This window comes from Chiloscyllium plagiosum, unplaced genomic scaffold (genome assembly GCF_037043375.1).
Source record: "Chiloscyllium plagiosum isolate Xiang-an unplaced genomic scaffold, Cpla_swu_hap1 HiC_scaffold_34, whole genome shotgun sequence".
Lineage (NCBI taxonomy): Eukaryota > Metazoa > Chordata > Chondrichthyes > Orectolobiformes > Hemiscylliidae > Chiloscyllium > Chiloscyllium plagiosum.
In genome coordinates, this window is record NW_028270172.1 from 20,346,381 (window position 1) to 20,360,573 (window position 14,193).

The 14,193-nt window shown below is 40.7% G+C and overlaps 1 protein-coding gene across 5 annotated transcripts in view; it reads left to right on the forward strand.

Annotated features, from left to right (window-relative positions):
- Positions 1-14,193, forward strand: part of exoc2 (exocyst complex component 2) — a 321,249-nt gene that overhangs the window by 132,082 nt on the left and 174,974 nt on the right. For all 5 annotated transcript variants that reach the window (XM_043719385.2, XM_043719383.2, XM_087978539.1 and 2 more), the window contains one exon: positions 2,432-2,534. In XM_043719385.2, coding sequence (XP_043575320.2) covers positions 2,432-2,534 — 103 coding nt within the window. The remainder of the gene's footprint in view (positions 1-2,431; positions 2,535-14,193) is intronic.

Genomic DNA, 14,193 nt, shown 5'->3' on the forward strand with positions numbered 1-14,193 from the left:
CCGACCTGGTAATCAAATTTGCAGTGGGGGAGCATTTTAGCAGTAGTGAGTAATTCCATAAGTTTTTAGGTAGTTATGGATAAGGAGAAGAGTGGACCTCAGATTAAGGTGTTAAACTGGGAGAAGGCCAACTATGACCAAATTAGGCGAGAATTCGAGAATGTGGATTGGGAGCGGTTGTTTGAGGGTAAATCCATATCTAACTTGGGTGAGTCTTTTAAAGACCGGTTGGTTAGAGTGGAGGATTCAGGAACCTTGGATGATAAATTATCAGCTTAGTTTGAAAACAAAGTCAGCATAGCTCAAGTCTGGCAATACTAAAAAAACAGGAAAAATTCTTGAATATAGAGTAAGTAGGAAATAACTGAAATGGGGAATTAGGTGGGCAAAAAGTGACCATCAACTGTCCTTGGCCAGTAGGGTTAAGGAGAATCCCAAGGGAGTTTAGATATATATATTAGGAGCAAGAGGGTAGCTAGGGAAAGAGTAAGCTCACTCAAGGATAAAGGAGGGAGATTGTGTGAGACCGGAGAAAATGGGTGAAATCCTTAATTAGTACCTTACATCGTTCTTCACCAAAGAGATGCACATGAGGGATGTTGAGGTTCGGGAAAGGTGTGTGAGTACTCTTGGGCAGGTCAGCATAGTGAAGGAGTAAGTGTTGGGTGTCTTGAAATGCATGAAGGTAGACGAGTTCCCAGGACTGGATGGGATCTAATCCAGAATATGTGAGAGGCAGAGGAGGCAGCACCTGGGCCTATAACAGGTATGTTTGCATCCTTGTTGGCATCGGATGAGGTTCCAGAGGACTGGAGAATGGTCAATAATGTTCCTTTGTTTAAGAAGGGAAACAGAGATAATCCAGGTAATCACATTCTGGTGAACCCAACACTAGTGGTGGAAAAACTGTCAGAGAAGATACTGAGAGAATTCATTCACATTTGAAAGTGAATGGATTTGTTGGTGATATGCAGCATGGGTTTATGCAGGAAAGCTCATATCTCAGCAACTTGAGTTTTTTGAGGAGGTGACAAGAATGATTGATGAGGGAAGGGCAGTGGATGTTGTCTACATGGACTTTATTAAGGAATTTGTTAAGGTACCTCAAGGCAGACTGCTACAAAAACTAGAGTCTCATGGGATCTAGGATGTGCTGGCTCAATGGATACAAAACTGGCTTGGTCATAGAAAATAGAGAGCAATGGTGGATGGGTGCTTTTTGGAATGGAGATCTGTAACTAGTGGTATTCTGCAGGAATAAGTGCTGGGTCCTTTGTTGTTTTTAATATATATAAACTGTCTGGAGAAAAACGTAGGTGATCTGGTTAGTAAGTTTGCGGATGACACAAACATTGTCAAAGTTGCAAATAGTGAGGAGGATTGTCAAAAGAGACAGTGTAATATAGATAATTTGCAAATGTGGGCAGAGAAATAGCAGACTGAGTTTAATCCAGCCAAATGTGAGGTGATGCATTTTAGAAGATTAAATTTGGGTGCAAATTATGTAATAAATGGCAGAACCCTTTGGAGCATTGATGTACAGAGAGATCTGATGTACAGGTCCACAGGTCCCTGAAAGTGGCAACACAGATGGATAAGGTGTCAAGAAGGCATACAGCATTTTTGCCTTCATTGGCTCGGGCAAGTTATTTTACAGCTGTATAAACTTGTAGTTAGGCCACATTTGGAATAATGCATGCATTCAGGTCGCCAGACTACCAGAAGTTCATGGATGCTTTGGACCGGGTGAAGAGAAGGTTTACTAGGATGTTGCCTGGACTTAGAGGGTTTTGAATATGAGGAGAGATTAGATAAACCCGGATTGTTTTCCTTGGAAAGATGGAGACTGAGAGGTGAACCAATAGAGGTCTACAACATTATAAAAAGCATAGATAGAGTGGACAGTCAGAGGCTTTTTCCCAGGGTGGAATTGGGGCACAAGCTCAAGGTGAGAGGGGGAAAGTTTAGGGGAGAAGTGCAGGGAACTTTTTTACAGAGGGTGGTGGGTGCCTGGAACACACTGCCAATGGAGGTCGTAGAAGCAAGTATATCTTGATAGACACATGAATTGGAGGTGAACAGAGAGATAGAAACTGTGTATGGCAATAGGAAGTGGGTGTAAGTAAGGATTAAGCATCAGTGCAGGCATGGTGGGTTGAAGGGCCTGTTCTGTGCTCTTTGTTCCTTTTTAACAAGAATTGAATAAAGTACTTATACAATAATTTTATGTGGATTAGTCATTTGAAATTATATATTTCATGTCAACCAAAATGTTAATACTGCCACCAGATAGTGTATTTTTTGTTCTTGAAATGTGGGCAGCATTAGTATTTATGACTTATCCTTAGTTACCTTAAACTGATGGTGAGCCAACATTGAATGTTATTAGTGGTAACATTTGTTAAAAGCCTTTTTTTTTCTTGCCCTACAGTTTATGCTGAAGTAGAGACACGTATTGATTCACTGAGGGTACGACTGATGAACAAGTTACTCGAGATGCCATCCACTTTGCATGACCAGAAAAGATATATAAGGTAAATTGAATGTTTCATAAGTTTTAAACTGTGATGTACTGTGCTAGAACTTACAGTAAATGCTGTCTGTTTTACAATTTGAGTCTGAAAATCTATTGACTCTTTAATTGGTGAATGTTAAAACTTACAGCTCAATATAGTAGCAACTTGTATGTATATGGAACCTTTAACATCATAAAATACCCCAGGTATTTCACAGGAATACTATTAAACAAAACTCAATGCTGAACCATGTATACGGATGTTAGTACAAGTAACCAAAAGCTTGGCTGAAGAGATCTGTTTTAAAGAGCATCTTGAAGAAGGAAACTGAGATGATGATCCAAAGATTTGGGCCTTGGCCGCTGAAGGAACTGCCACCAACGATGGAATGATTTAAAATTACGGGCATGGACCGCTTGAGTACTAGGGAAGTTGAGAGTGGTATTGAATGTTGTGCAGTCATCAGCAAGCATAACCACTCTGGGGACCTCCTGTTGGAGGGAACGTCACTCTGACTGAAATATACAGGAGGCTACCACTGCCAAACACCCACCAGTGACTGGTCCAACGGTAGGAACCAGATTTTCAACACTCCTATTCTGACTCCAGCATGACTCTGATTGAGGCGTGCACGACATGAAACCTGTGCTCCCCATCAGTCAGAGTTGTACAGTGGTGTCATGAACCCTGATTGCAGAGAGTACCTGTTATCTCCCCAGTATTAGTCTTGTAAGGCTCTTGAAGCGCCAGTGCTCAAGATTGTATAAATCATAGTAGCTGCCAGTATAGTGGGTGCACACCTCCATCTAGCAGCAATGGCGATCACTGTTAGGATGAGCATTAATCAAACGGAACCAATTCCTGTAATTGACTCCTGCAGAGTTGTGATGTGGACCTTTCAATACCACATGTATAGAGGCTATGGCACGTTGCACCAGGGGACCCCAAATTTGTTACTGAATTCAACTGCCTGGGCTGCAGCACTGACCTTATCAAAATATCCCAGTGTGAACTTGGGCAGATGGCATCAGATATTTTTGTTGATTTGCTTTATTTATGGTCATGCGTATTTTGTTACAAAATACAGTGAAAAGTATTGTATAGTCTTGCCACTTTCTGGTGCCATCTGAAAACACAAAAATGAACCAAGACATAGAATATAAAGACAGAAAAATAAAGAAATGAAGAAAAAGTGTTCAACTTTACAGTCCTCCTTGTTAAGTGATCTGCCATGGGCCTGGTAGCCAAGCACAAGTCCCCTTTGCCACGCTGTTGTTGCTGGAATGAAAGTCGCGACTCTTCAGTGCCATCTATGAGTCCTCGCTAGACCTCACCAAAGCAGGTGCTACTAAAATGCCAGTGGGTATCGCACCAGTCCCCAAACTCGACTCCTCCACCGCCACGAGTCTGTTTCGGATCCACCTTGCTAATGCAGCCACTGCTGATGCTGATGGATCTCATACTGACCCAAAATCGTCACCATCTCTACTGCTTTGTGTGTGCATGATTGAGCGATAACACCCACCTCACCCATTACTCCCTGGAAGGAGCTGGTCTCATAAATGTTTAGCGTATCAATGACCTTTACACCCACCAGGAGAGGATGACTTCTCATTCTTGCATTCCTTAGATCTAATATATGATAACTAATATATTGTCTACTGGCCACCCTAACAGAAGCTATATGGTGGGACAGAGAATTACTCAGAAGATAATGAGTAATAAATAAGTATGTTGGAAAGTACATTAATTATGGCTGACTTGAATCTTCATTTAGATTGGGGTAGTTAGACTGGCAAAGGAAGAGTTCATTAATTGTATTCGGGTCACTTTCCTATAAAAGTGTGTTGTGCATCCAACCAGAAATCAGGCTATGTTGGATTTGCAATGATACTCTGAAAGTAAAAGATCCCCTTGGAAACGGTGACCACAACATATTAGAATTTAGTATTCAGTTTGAATGGGAGGAACTTAGGTTGGAATCAGTTGTGCTAAGTTTAAATAAGGGTAATTATGAAGGAATGAGGGCAGAGCTAACTGGTGAGGACTGAAAAATTTGTTTAGCAGCAAATATGGTTGAGGAGCAATGACAGGCATTTAAGAAAATAGTTCATGGCTCACAGTAAAGATCTATCCCAGTGCGAGAGAAGGATTTTGGGAAGGGGATAAGCTAACCATAGTTAAACAGAGAAGTTGAGGATAGAATCAAATTTAAAGATAAAGAAACATGTGACAAAGATTACTGGTAAGCTAGAAGATTGAGAAAGTTTTTTAAAATGAACTACTAAAAACAACAAAAGGAAAATGTAAACTTTGAGGTTAAATTTACGTGTAATATCTAGACAGAGAGAGCAAGAGCTGCTTTTAGTATATTGAAAAGAAAGGAGAGGCCAAAGTTAACATAAGGCCCTTATGTTAAGAACAAAGCTGGGGAAATAATAATGGGGAGCCACGAAATGGCAGAAGAGTTGAATCAATACTTTGCATCAGTTTTTACAGTAGAAGATACTAATAGCATTCCAAAAATACTAAATAATCAAAGAGCAAAAAAAAAAAGGATAAAATATAATAACTAGATCTAGAGATAAATACAACGGAAACTAATGAGGCAAAAGACCAATAAGTCTCTTGGATCTGATGGGATGCATCCAAGGTAGCTACAGAAATTATGGATGTACTGGTAGTAATCTTCTGAGAATCCTCAGATTCAGGACAAGTCCCAGAGGATTGAAAATCCTCACTTTTATTTGAAAAGGGAAGGAGACAAAACCAGTTGGCTTAACATCTGTTATTGGGAAAATATTGAGTCTGTTATAAAGGATGTAACTGAAGAGATTTAGAAATATATAATATGATTGAACAGAGTCAGCATGGCTTTACAAGGGGAAATCGTGCCCTGACAAATAAATTTTCTAATTTCTAATAAAGAGTTCTTCCAAGGATTTCACAAGCAGGAGAGATAAAGGAAAATCAGAGGCTGTAATATATCTGGATTTCAGAAGGCATTTGATTAGGTACCACACATTAGGTTACTTAATAAGAATAGAGCCCATGGTGTTATAGGTAGTATGATTAGAGGATTGGCTAACATATAAAAGACAGAATTATGCTAAGGGGTATTTTCAGAATGGCAGCCAGTAGTAGTGGAGTGCTGTGGTATTGAGTGCTGAGGCCACAATTATTTTCATTATATCTTAATGACTTGGATGAAGAACATGAATGTACTATCTCCAAGTTTGCAAATGACACAAACTCGGTGGGAAGGCGAGTGGTGAGGATGATGTGAAAAGTCTGCATAGAGGTATAGACAGTTTAAGCAAATGGGCAAAAAGCTGGGCAAATGCAATACAGTTGAGGAAAGTATGATGTTATGCACTTTGCCAGGAAAAATAAACGACTTGAATAGTATTCAAATCTGTGATTTTGTAAATGGAGATAGACTAGAGAAAGCTACAAAACAGAGATTTTAACATCTCCTTGGCTTAAAGTCCAGGAGGTGGTAGGGAAGGCAAATCAAATGTTCACTTTTATTTCAAAGAGAATAGAGTATAAAAATAGGGAAGTCTTGTTAAAAATGTACAAGCTACTAGTTGGACCATAGCTGAAATACTGGGAACAGTTTTAGTCACCTTATTTATGTAAAGATATATTGGCATTGGAAGCAGTCTACAGAAGGATGGTCCACAAGGATGATCTTGGGTAAGGAGAGACCCTCTTATAACGTGAGGTTGAATATGTTGGACTTGTACTTATTGGAAAAATGAGAGGCAACCTTTATTGAACATTAGAACTAGGAGCATAGAGTCATAGAGATATACAGCATGGAAACAGACCCTTTGGTCCAACCCGTCCATGCCAACCAGATATCCCAACCCAATCTAGTCCCACCAGCCTGCCCCCGGCCCATATCCCTCCAAACCCTTCCTATTCATATACCCATCCAAATGCCTCTTAAATGTTGCAATTGTACCAGCCTCCACCACATTCTCTGGCAGCTCATTCCATACACGTACCACCCTCTGCGTGAAAAATTTGCCCCTTAGGTCTCTTTTATATCTTTCCCCTCTCACCCTAAACCTATGCCGTCTAGTTCTGGACTCCCCGACCCCAGGGAAAAGACTTTGTCTATTTATCCTATCTGTGCCTCTCATAATTTTGTAAACCTCTATAAGGTCATCTCTCAGCCTCCGATGCTCCAGGGAAAACAGCCCGAGCCTGTTCAGCCTCTCCCTGTAGCTCAGATCCTCCAACCCTGGCAACATCCTTGTAAATCTTTTCTGAACCCCTTCAAGTTTCACAACATCTTTCCGATAGGAAGGAGACCAGAATTGCACGCAATATTCCAACAGTGGCCTAACTAATATCCTGTACAGCCGCAACATGACCTCCCAACTCCTGTACTCAATACTCTGACCAATAAAGGAAAGCATACCAAACACCGACTTCACTATCCTATCTACCTGCGACTCCACTTTCAAGGAGCTATGAACCTGCACTCCAAGGTCTCTTTGTTCAGCAACACTCCCTAGGACCTTACCATTAAGTGTATAAGTCCTGCTAAGATTTGCTTCCTACAATGCAGCACCTCACATTTATCTGAATTAAACTCCATCTGCCACTTCTCAGCCCATTGGCCCATCTGGTCAAGATCCTGTTGTAATCTGAGGTAACCCTCTTGGCTGTCCACTATACCTCCAATTTTGGTGTCATCTGCAAACTTATTAACTGTACCTCTGATGCTCACATCCAAATCATTTATGTAAATGACAAAAAGTAGAGGGCCCAGCACTCCAGCAATCCTTGTGGCACTCCACTGGTCACAGGCCTCCAGTCTGAAAAACAACCCTCCACCACCACCCTCTGTCTTCTACCTTTGATCCAGTTCTGTATCCAAATGGCTAGTTCTCCCTGTATTCCATGAGATCTAACCTTGCTAATCAGTCTCCCATGGGGAACCTTGTCAAACGCCTTACTGAGGTCCATATAGATCACATCTACTGCTCTGCCCTCATCAATCTTCTTTGTTACTCCATCAAAAAACTCAATCTAGTTTGTGAGACATGATTTCCCATGCACAAAGCCATGTTGACTATCTCGTATCAGTCCTTGCCTTTCCAAATACGTGTGCATACTATCCCTCAGGATTCCCGCCAACAACTTGCCACCACCGAGGTCAGGCTCACCGGTCTATAGTTCCCTGGCTTGTCTTTACCGCCCTTCTTAAACAGGGGCACCACGTTTGCCAACCTCCAGTCTTCCGGCACCTCACCTGTGACTATCGATGATAGAAATATCTCAGTAAGAGGCCCAGCAATCACTTCTCTAGCTTCGCACAGAGTTCTCGGGTACACCTGATCAGGTCCTGGGGATTTATCCACCTTTAACCGTTTCAAGTAGGCCATCTAGCCCATCGCGCCTTCTTCGCCATTCAATACGATCATGGCTGATCTTTTTGTGGACTCAGCTCCATTTACTCTCTTGCACACCAGGACCCTTTAATTCCCTTACTCTTCAAAAATCTATCTAACTTTGCCTTAAACACATTCAATAAGGTAGCCTCAACTGGGCAGGGAATTCCACAAATTCACAGCCCTTTGCGTGAAGATGCTCTTTCTCAACTCAGCCTAAATCTGCTCCTCCTTACTTTGAGGCTGTGCCTCCTAGCTCTAGTTTCACCCACCTGTGGGGAAAAAAGAGAAACTTCCCAGATTTTATCCTATCTATTGCCTTCATAATTTTACAGAGAGTCATAGAGATGTACAGCATGGAAACACACCCTTCGGTCTAACCCGTCCATGCCAACCCAATATCCCAACCCAATCTAGTCCTACCATCCAGCACCTGGCCCATATCCCTCCAAAAGCTCCAGAGTTTGTCACAGCCATGATCCTAGCGTGGCTGAAAGATTTGAATTCTAAAGGTGAAGTAAAAGTGATTGCTCTTGATATCAAGACCATAGGACTTAGGAACGGAACAGAACAAGACCAGTCAGCCCATCAAGTCTGCTTTACCATTCAGTGAGATGAAAATAGCATTTAACTCTGGATGAACATGCAAAAATCTTTGTAAAACTGAAGCCAGTGGAAATCAGGAGGATAAATTTCCACTATTGGTTGCCATAACCAGCTCAAAGCAAAAGGTCAGAAACCCATAATACATAAGAGCAGAAGGTGGCCAATCAGCCCAACAAAGCTGCTCCGCCTTCACTAACATTATGACTGATCTAATAATCCTCAACTCCACTTTCCTATCTTTTGGTCATAATCCTAAACTTCTTTACTGATTAAAAATTTGCCCATCAAGCTTTGAATATACTTAATGACACATCCTCTCCAATCCTTTATGGTAAAGAATTCCACAGATGCACCAACCTCAAAAATATTCCTCCTCATGTGTCTTAAACAGGTGACCCTTATTTGTGAAATTATGACCTCTATTCTTAGAATCTCCCACCAAGGGAAACTAGCTCTCCATAACCACCGTGTCAAGCTTCTTCAGAATCTTTCTACAAGATTCCCCTCATTCTTCTCCATTCCAATGAGTATAGTCTTAGTATACGCAATCTCTCCTCAAGGCAACCCTTTCAATTCTGGAATCAACCTAGTGAACTTTGTGTACCACCTTCAATGCCAATACATCCTTTCTCAAGTAAGAAGACCGAAACTTTACTCATTACTCCAGATGTGGCTAAACCGTCTATACAGCTGCAGCATAATATCCCTATTTTTAAATTCCAACCCTCTGTCAATGAAGGGCAATATTCCATTTACCTTCTTAATTACCTGCTGCACCTGTAATCATATTCTTGTGATTCATGCATAAGGACACCCAGGTCCCTCTGCAAAGCAGCATACTGCAATATTTCACCATTTAAATAATGCTCCATCTTGCTGTTATTCTACCAAAATGGATGATCTCACATTTACCAACATTGTACTCCATCTGCAAGACCTTTGCCGATTTACTTCACCTAACTATAGCCTTCTGCAGATGTTGCTGTACCACTTATTTTGTGACATCTGCAAACTTTTGACACACTACACTTGGTCCCCAATTCCAAATTATCTATGTACATTGTAAATAATTGCAATCCCAACACTGAGCTCTGAAGCACACCACGAGCCACTAATTGCTAACCGGAATAACACCATTTATCCACACTTTTTGCTTTCTGTTAATCAACCTTCTGTCCGTGCTAGTATACTGCCCGTAATGCCATGCACCTTTATCTTGTGCAGCAGTCTTTTGTGCGGCACGTTATTGAATGCTTTCTGGAAATCCAGATACACCACATCCATCAGTTCCCCATTGCCTACCACTAAAAATCAGCATGCAAGATTCTGAAGGAGCTTGACACGGTGGTTATGGAGAGCTAGTTTCCCTTGGTGGGAGATTCTAAGAATAGAGGTCATAATTTCACAAATAAGGGTCACCTGTTTAAGACACATGAGGGGGAATGTTTTTCTGAGTTTGGTGCACCTGTGGAATTCTTTACCATAAAGGATTGGAGAGGATGTGTCATTAAGTATATTCAAAGCTTGATGGGCAAATTTTTAATCAGTAAAGAAGTTTAGGATTATGACCAAAAGATAGGAAAGTGGAGTTGAGGATTATTAGATCAGTCATAATGTTAGTGAAGGCGGAGCAGCTTTGTTGGGCTGATTGGCCACCTTCTGCTCTTGTATATTATGGGTTTTTGACCGCTTGCTTTGAGCTGGTTATGGCAACCAATAGTGGAAATTTATCCTCCTGATTTCCATTGGCTTCAGTTTTACAAAGATTTTTGCATGTTCATCCAGAGTTAAATGCTATTTTCATCTCACTGAATGGTAAAGCAGACTTGATGGGCTGACTGGTCTTGTTCTGTTCCGTTCCTAAGTCCTATGGTCTTGATATCAAGAGCAATCACTTTTACTTCACCTTTAGAATTCAAATTTTTCAGCTCTGCTAGGATCGTGGCTGTGACAAACTCTGGTGCTGTGTGGCACCATTGTGAGAAGGATTACTTAAAATTACTTTTAGTAAGTTGTGAATTTATTGCAGATGAGAAACAAGAAAATTTGGCACTTTTGAACATTTTGAAATCCATTTTAAAAATATGCAATGTGGAATCCTTGGCTGGTACTGGATAGCATTATCACTTATGCTAAGTAGAAATGCATATTATTTCATACATTTACAAATCCAGTTCTGATTTCACAGTCTTTTGAGAACAAAATCATCAAAGCTGAGATTAATTTCAGTTTAATAATCACTGTATCAATGTATGGAAACTACTATTTCCTGTGATCTCCGCTACAATTAGCAATGCTATGAATAGAACAACAACAGTCTGAACCCACATACGTTGAACTTGTTTATGTTAACATTCTGCTTACTTCTACAGAAAGGTAAAGCCCCAAAACCACCTCTGCATAAAAAATAAATACATGTTATGCAAGCTGGCGTTGACATAAACCCTGGTGGGCTAAGTTCAATAATTACATTTTCCTCCTCAGCCGGATTGGAGGTTTCCTTCTAATGACACTTGTGTTGATATGACCTTATATTCACATGTATTCAGTCCTGTTTGCTGTACTTGTAAAATTACGCACGTTATGACATAATTATATATTTTCGAGTATCATGTCAAGAAATCCTTGATAACTGGGGGTCCAGAATCAGAAGTCACAGTCTCATGATTGGGGGAGGGGGGGGAGGGGCCTTTTCAGACTGAGATCGAGAGAGATTTCTTCACCAGAAGAGTGCTGAGCCTGTGGAATTCTCTACCACAGGAACTGTTCATGTTAAAACACTGAAGACTTTCAAGAAAGATGTAGATATAGTTCTTCGGACCAGATGGATCAAGGGATGGGGGAGAAAGTGGGAACAGGGTACTAAGTTGGGTTATCAGCCATAATCGTTTTAGATTAGATTAGATTCCCTACAGTATGGAAACAGGCCCTTCGGCCCAAACAAATCCACACTGACCCTCTGAAGAGTAACCCACCCAGATCCATTCCCCTATCCTATATTTACCCCTGGCTAACGCACCTAACACTATGGGCAATTTAGCATGGCCAGTTCACCTGACCTACACATCTTTGGATTGTGGGAGGAAACTGGAGCATCCAGAAGAACCCCACGCAGACACTAGGAGAATGTGTAAACTCCACGCGGACAGTAGCCCGAGGTCAGACTCTAACCTGGGTCTCTGGCGCTGTGTAGCAACAGTGTTGGCCACTGTGCCGCCCCGCCGGTTTTGAATGATGAAACAGGCCAAAAGGGCTGAGTGGTCTATTCCTCCTACATTCTTCAATGCTCCAAATTTGAAACTATACACCAAAACCACCCATCATTGTATTTTTGGAACCCATATTGCAAGTTAAGAATAAAAGTGATCAGGTTAGTATTCAACATTCCAAATAAAGGGAATCCTGTTGCTGTGAATAGAGCTTTCTCCTTTGGTTCTGCCAGCCTTGGACATCAAACAAGGCATTTGTTACTTGTTTCAAAGGCCGCAAGGTGTATGACGAGGGATAGTGTTCTATGACCACTGAAACGAGGATGTCCCAGGGTCACATCAGTGCTGTACAGTGGTAAAGAGTGTGCCAGAGATGGCTCTAGATTTTGTGGATGACAGGACATTCAATTATATTGTAGAGGAATGGGCTAGGTGATGATTAAAGTGATAAAGAATGGGATTTTTCAAGGAAGATGTAAAGATGGCAGTTTTAAACAGGAAAAAAAATCATATTTGATAAGGAACTCATTTAAATTGTTAGTTAACTGAAAGAAAGAACAGTAAAACGTGTTAATTAGCAGGAGTAGACCATTTGGTTCCTCAAGCCTGCTTCACCACTCAGTCAGATTGTGGTTGATCTAATTGTGGACCCAACTCCAGACTCCCACCTACCCCCCCCCAAGAATTTTTTGCTACGTGTTAGAATCTATCCATCAATATCAAAAATGTTCATTGACCCTGTCTCCATCATTCAATAGTTGAGTTAACTTATCTACTTAATCTGAAATTGAACAAGTAAAAAGAAATTGTTGGAAATATTCAGCAGGTCAGGCATCATCTGTGGAGACAGGAATGGAGTTAACATGTCTTCTGAAAAGTCACAGACTTGAAACAATAACTTTGTTTCTTTCTCCTCAGACCTTGCCTGATTTACTTAATATTCCCAGGAGTTTCTGTTGTTTGAGATTTCCAGCAGCCAAAAATATTACTTTCAAAATAAAAGATAAGCCTATTTTTACCATGTCGTATATTGGATTTACAAAATATATGTTAGTAGCAAATGTTTTAAGACACTTTAAAAGAAATATGTGGAGCGAAAAATAGTAAGCTGTGCAAGAGTTTGGGAGCCTTCCGAAAGCTAGATTTTCAAAGGAATTTGGGAGTACTGTTGAAGCACCTTAACATTCAACCACCAAGGACAGGAGGAAATGTTGGAAAATGCATAGTCTGAGAACCACAGGTTTGGGCATGGTGCGCAGTTGCTGTAAGTAATGCATGGATAGAGGTGTGATTTGAAGACTAAGGCAAAGATTTTAAATTTGATCTGTTGGGATTTATGAAGGATGGAGGATGAAAGGCAAGCCAATCGGACATTGGAGTCACTATATCTTGAAAAGAAAGGAATGTTTGAGTAGAAGTAATGGAAGATGGAAATAAATGGTCTTGATATTTTGAGGATGTGGGATGTGAAGCTTAGTTCTAGGTTGAATATGATGCTGAGGTGATGCAATTATTTATTCAGTTTGAATAAGGCATCAGCAAGAGAAATGGCAAGAAAGTGAAGTTTATGAGTTTGTGGTATACTCTAAAAACTTAGCTACGCTTTCGGGTCAGACAGACAATCCAACATCATGGTCTTGATTGTGGGTCAGGGAAATTTAGCTTAAGTAGAACACGTACAATTAGCATTAATCTGAGAACTCAAGTGCATTGTTGAGACATGGGTGTGTGTTGGAAAAGCACAGCAGGTCAGGCAGCATCTGAGGAGCAGGAAAATTGATGTTTTGGGCTGGAGCCCTTCATCAGGAATGAGGCTGGGAGCATCAGGGGTGTGCTTTCTTCAGCCACATTTTGTCCTTAAAACTACTTGAATGACATGCAGAATAATGTTTTAAACATCCTAAACTCTGAGTTAGTAGGAAGTAAAGTTCGCTAAGAATGCTGGAGCACTGCTAATTGCATGTACAGATTTCTTGAGAATCAAACTGAACATTAAGTATTTTTAGAGTTAATTTATCAACATTTTCTGAGGTATTATTCTTATATAAGGCTATATATTCAGGTGGTTTTGGAGGTAGAAAAGGAGCATTGTCAGTCAGTGAGGAGAATTTGCTGAGTAAATATTTTACTTTCAAATGTTCATTTATTTTTTTAAAAGGGTATGAAATTCTTAGGCCATGTACTGGTTGTGGCTGAGGGAGCAGGCAGGTGTCCCAGACTCTAATGTGTTTCTGAATTAGTTGCTAGCAGACTCAAAAGTTCTGATGATGATCATCTTTCCAGTTTTTTCTTCTTAGAGGAAAGAGACAAACAAAAAAGGGTAAATAATAAAAAATGTTGGAACAAGGAAAATGAGAGCTGGGTACACCAGCAAGTAATGAAGGAATAATGTTTATTATTTATGGGCTGGAGGAAGGTTTGTAGTAGAGTACCCCAGGGGTCAGTGTTGAAACC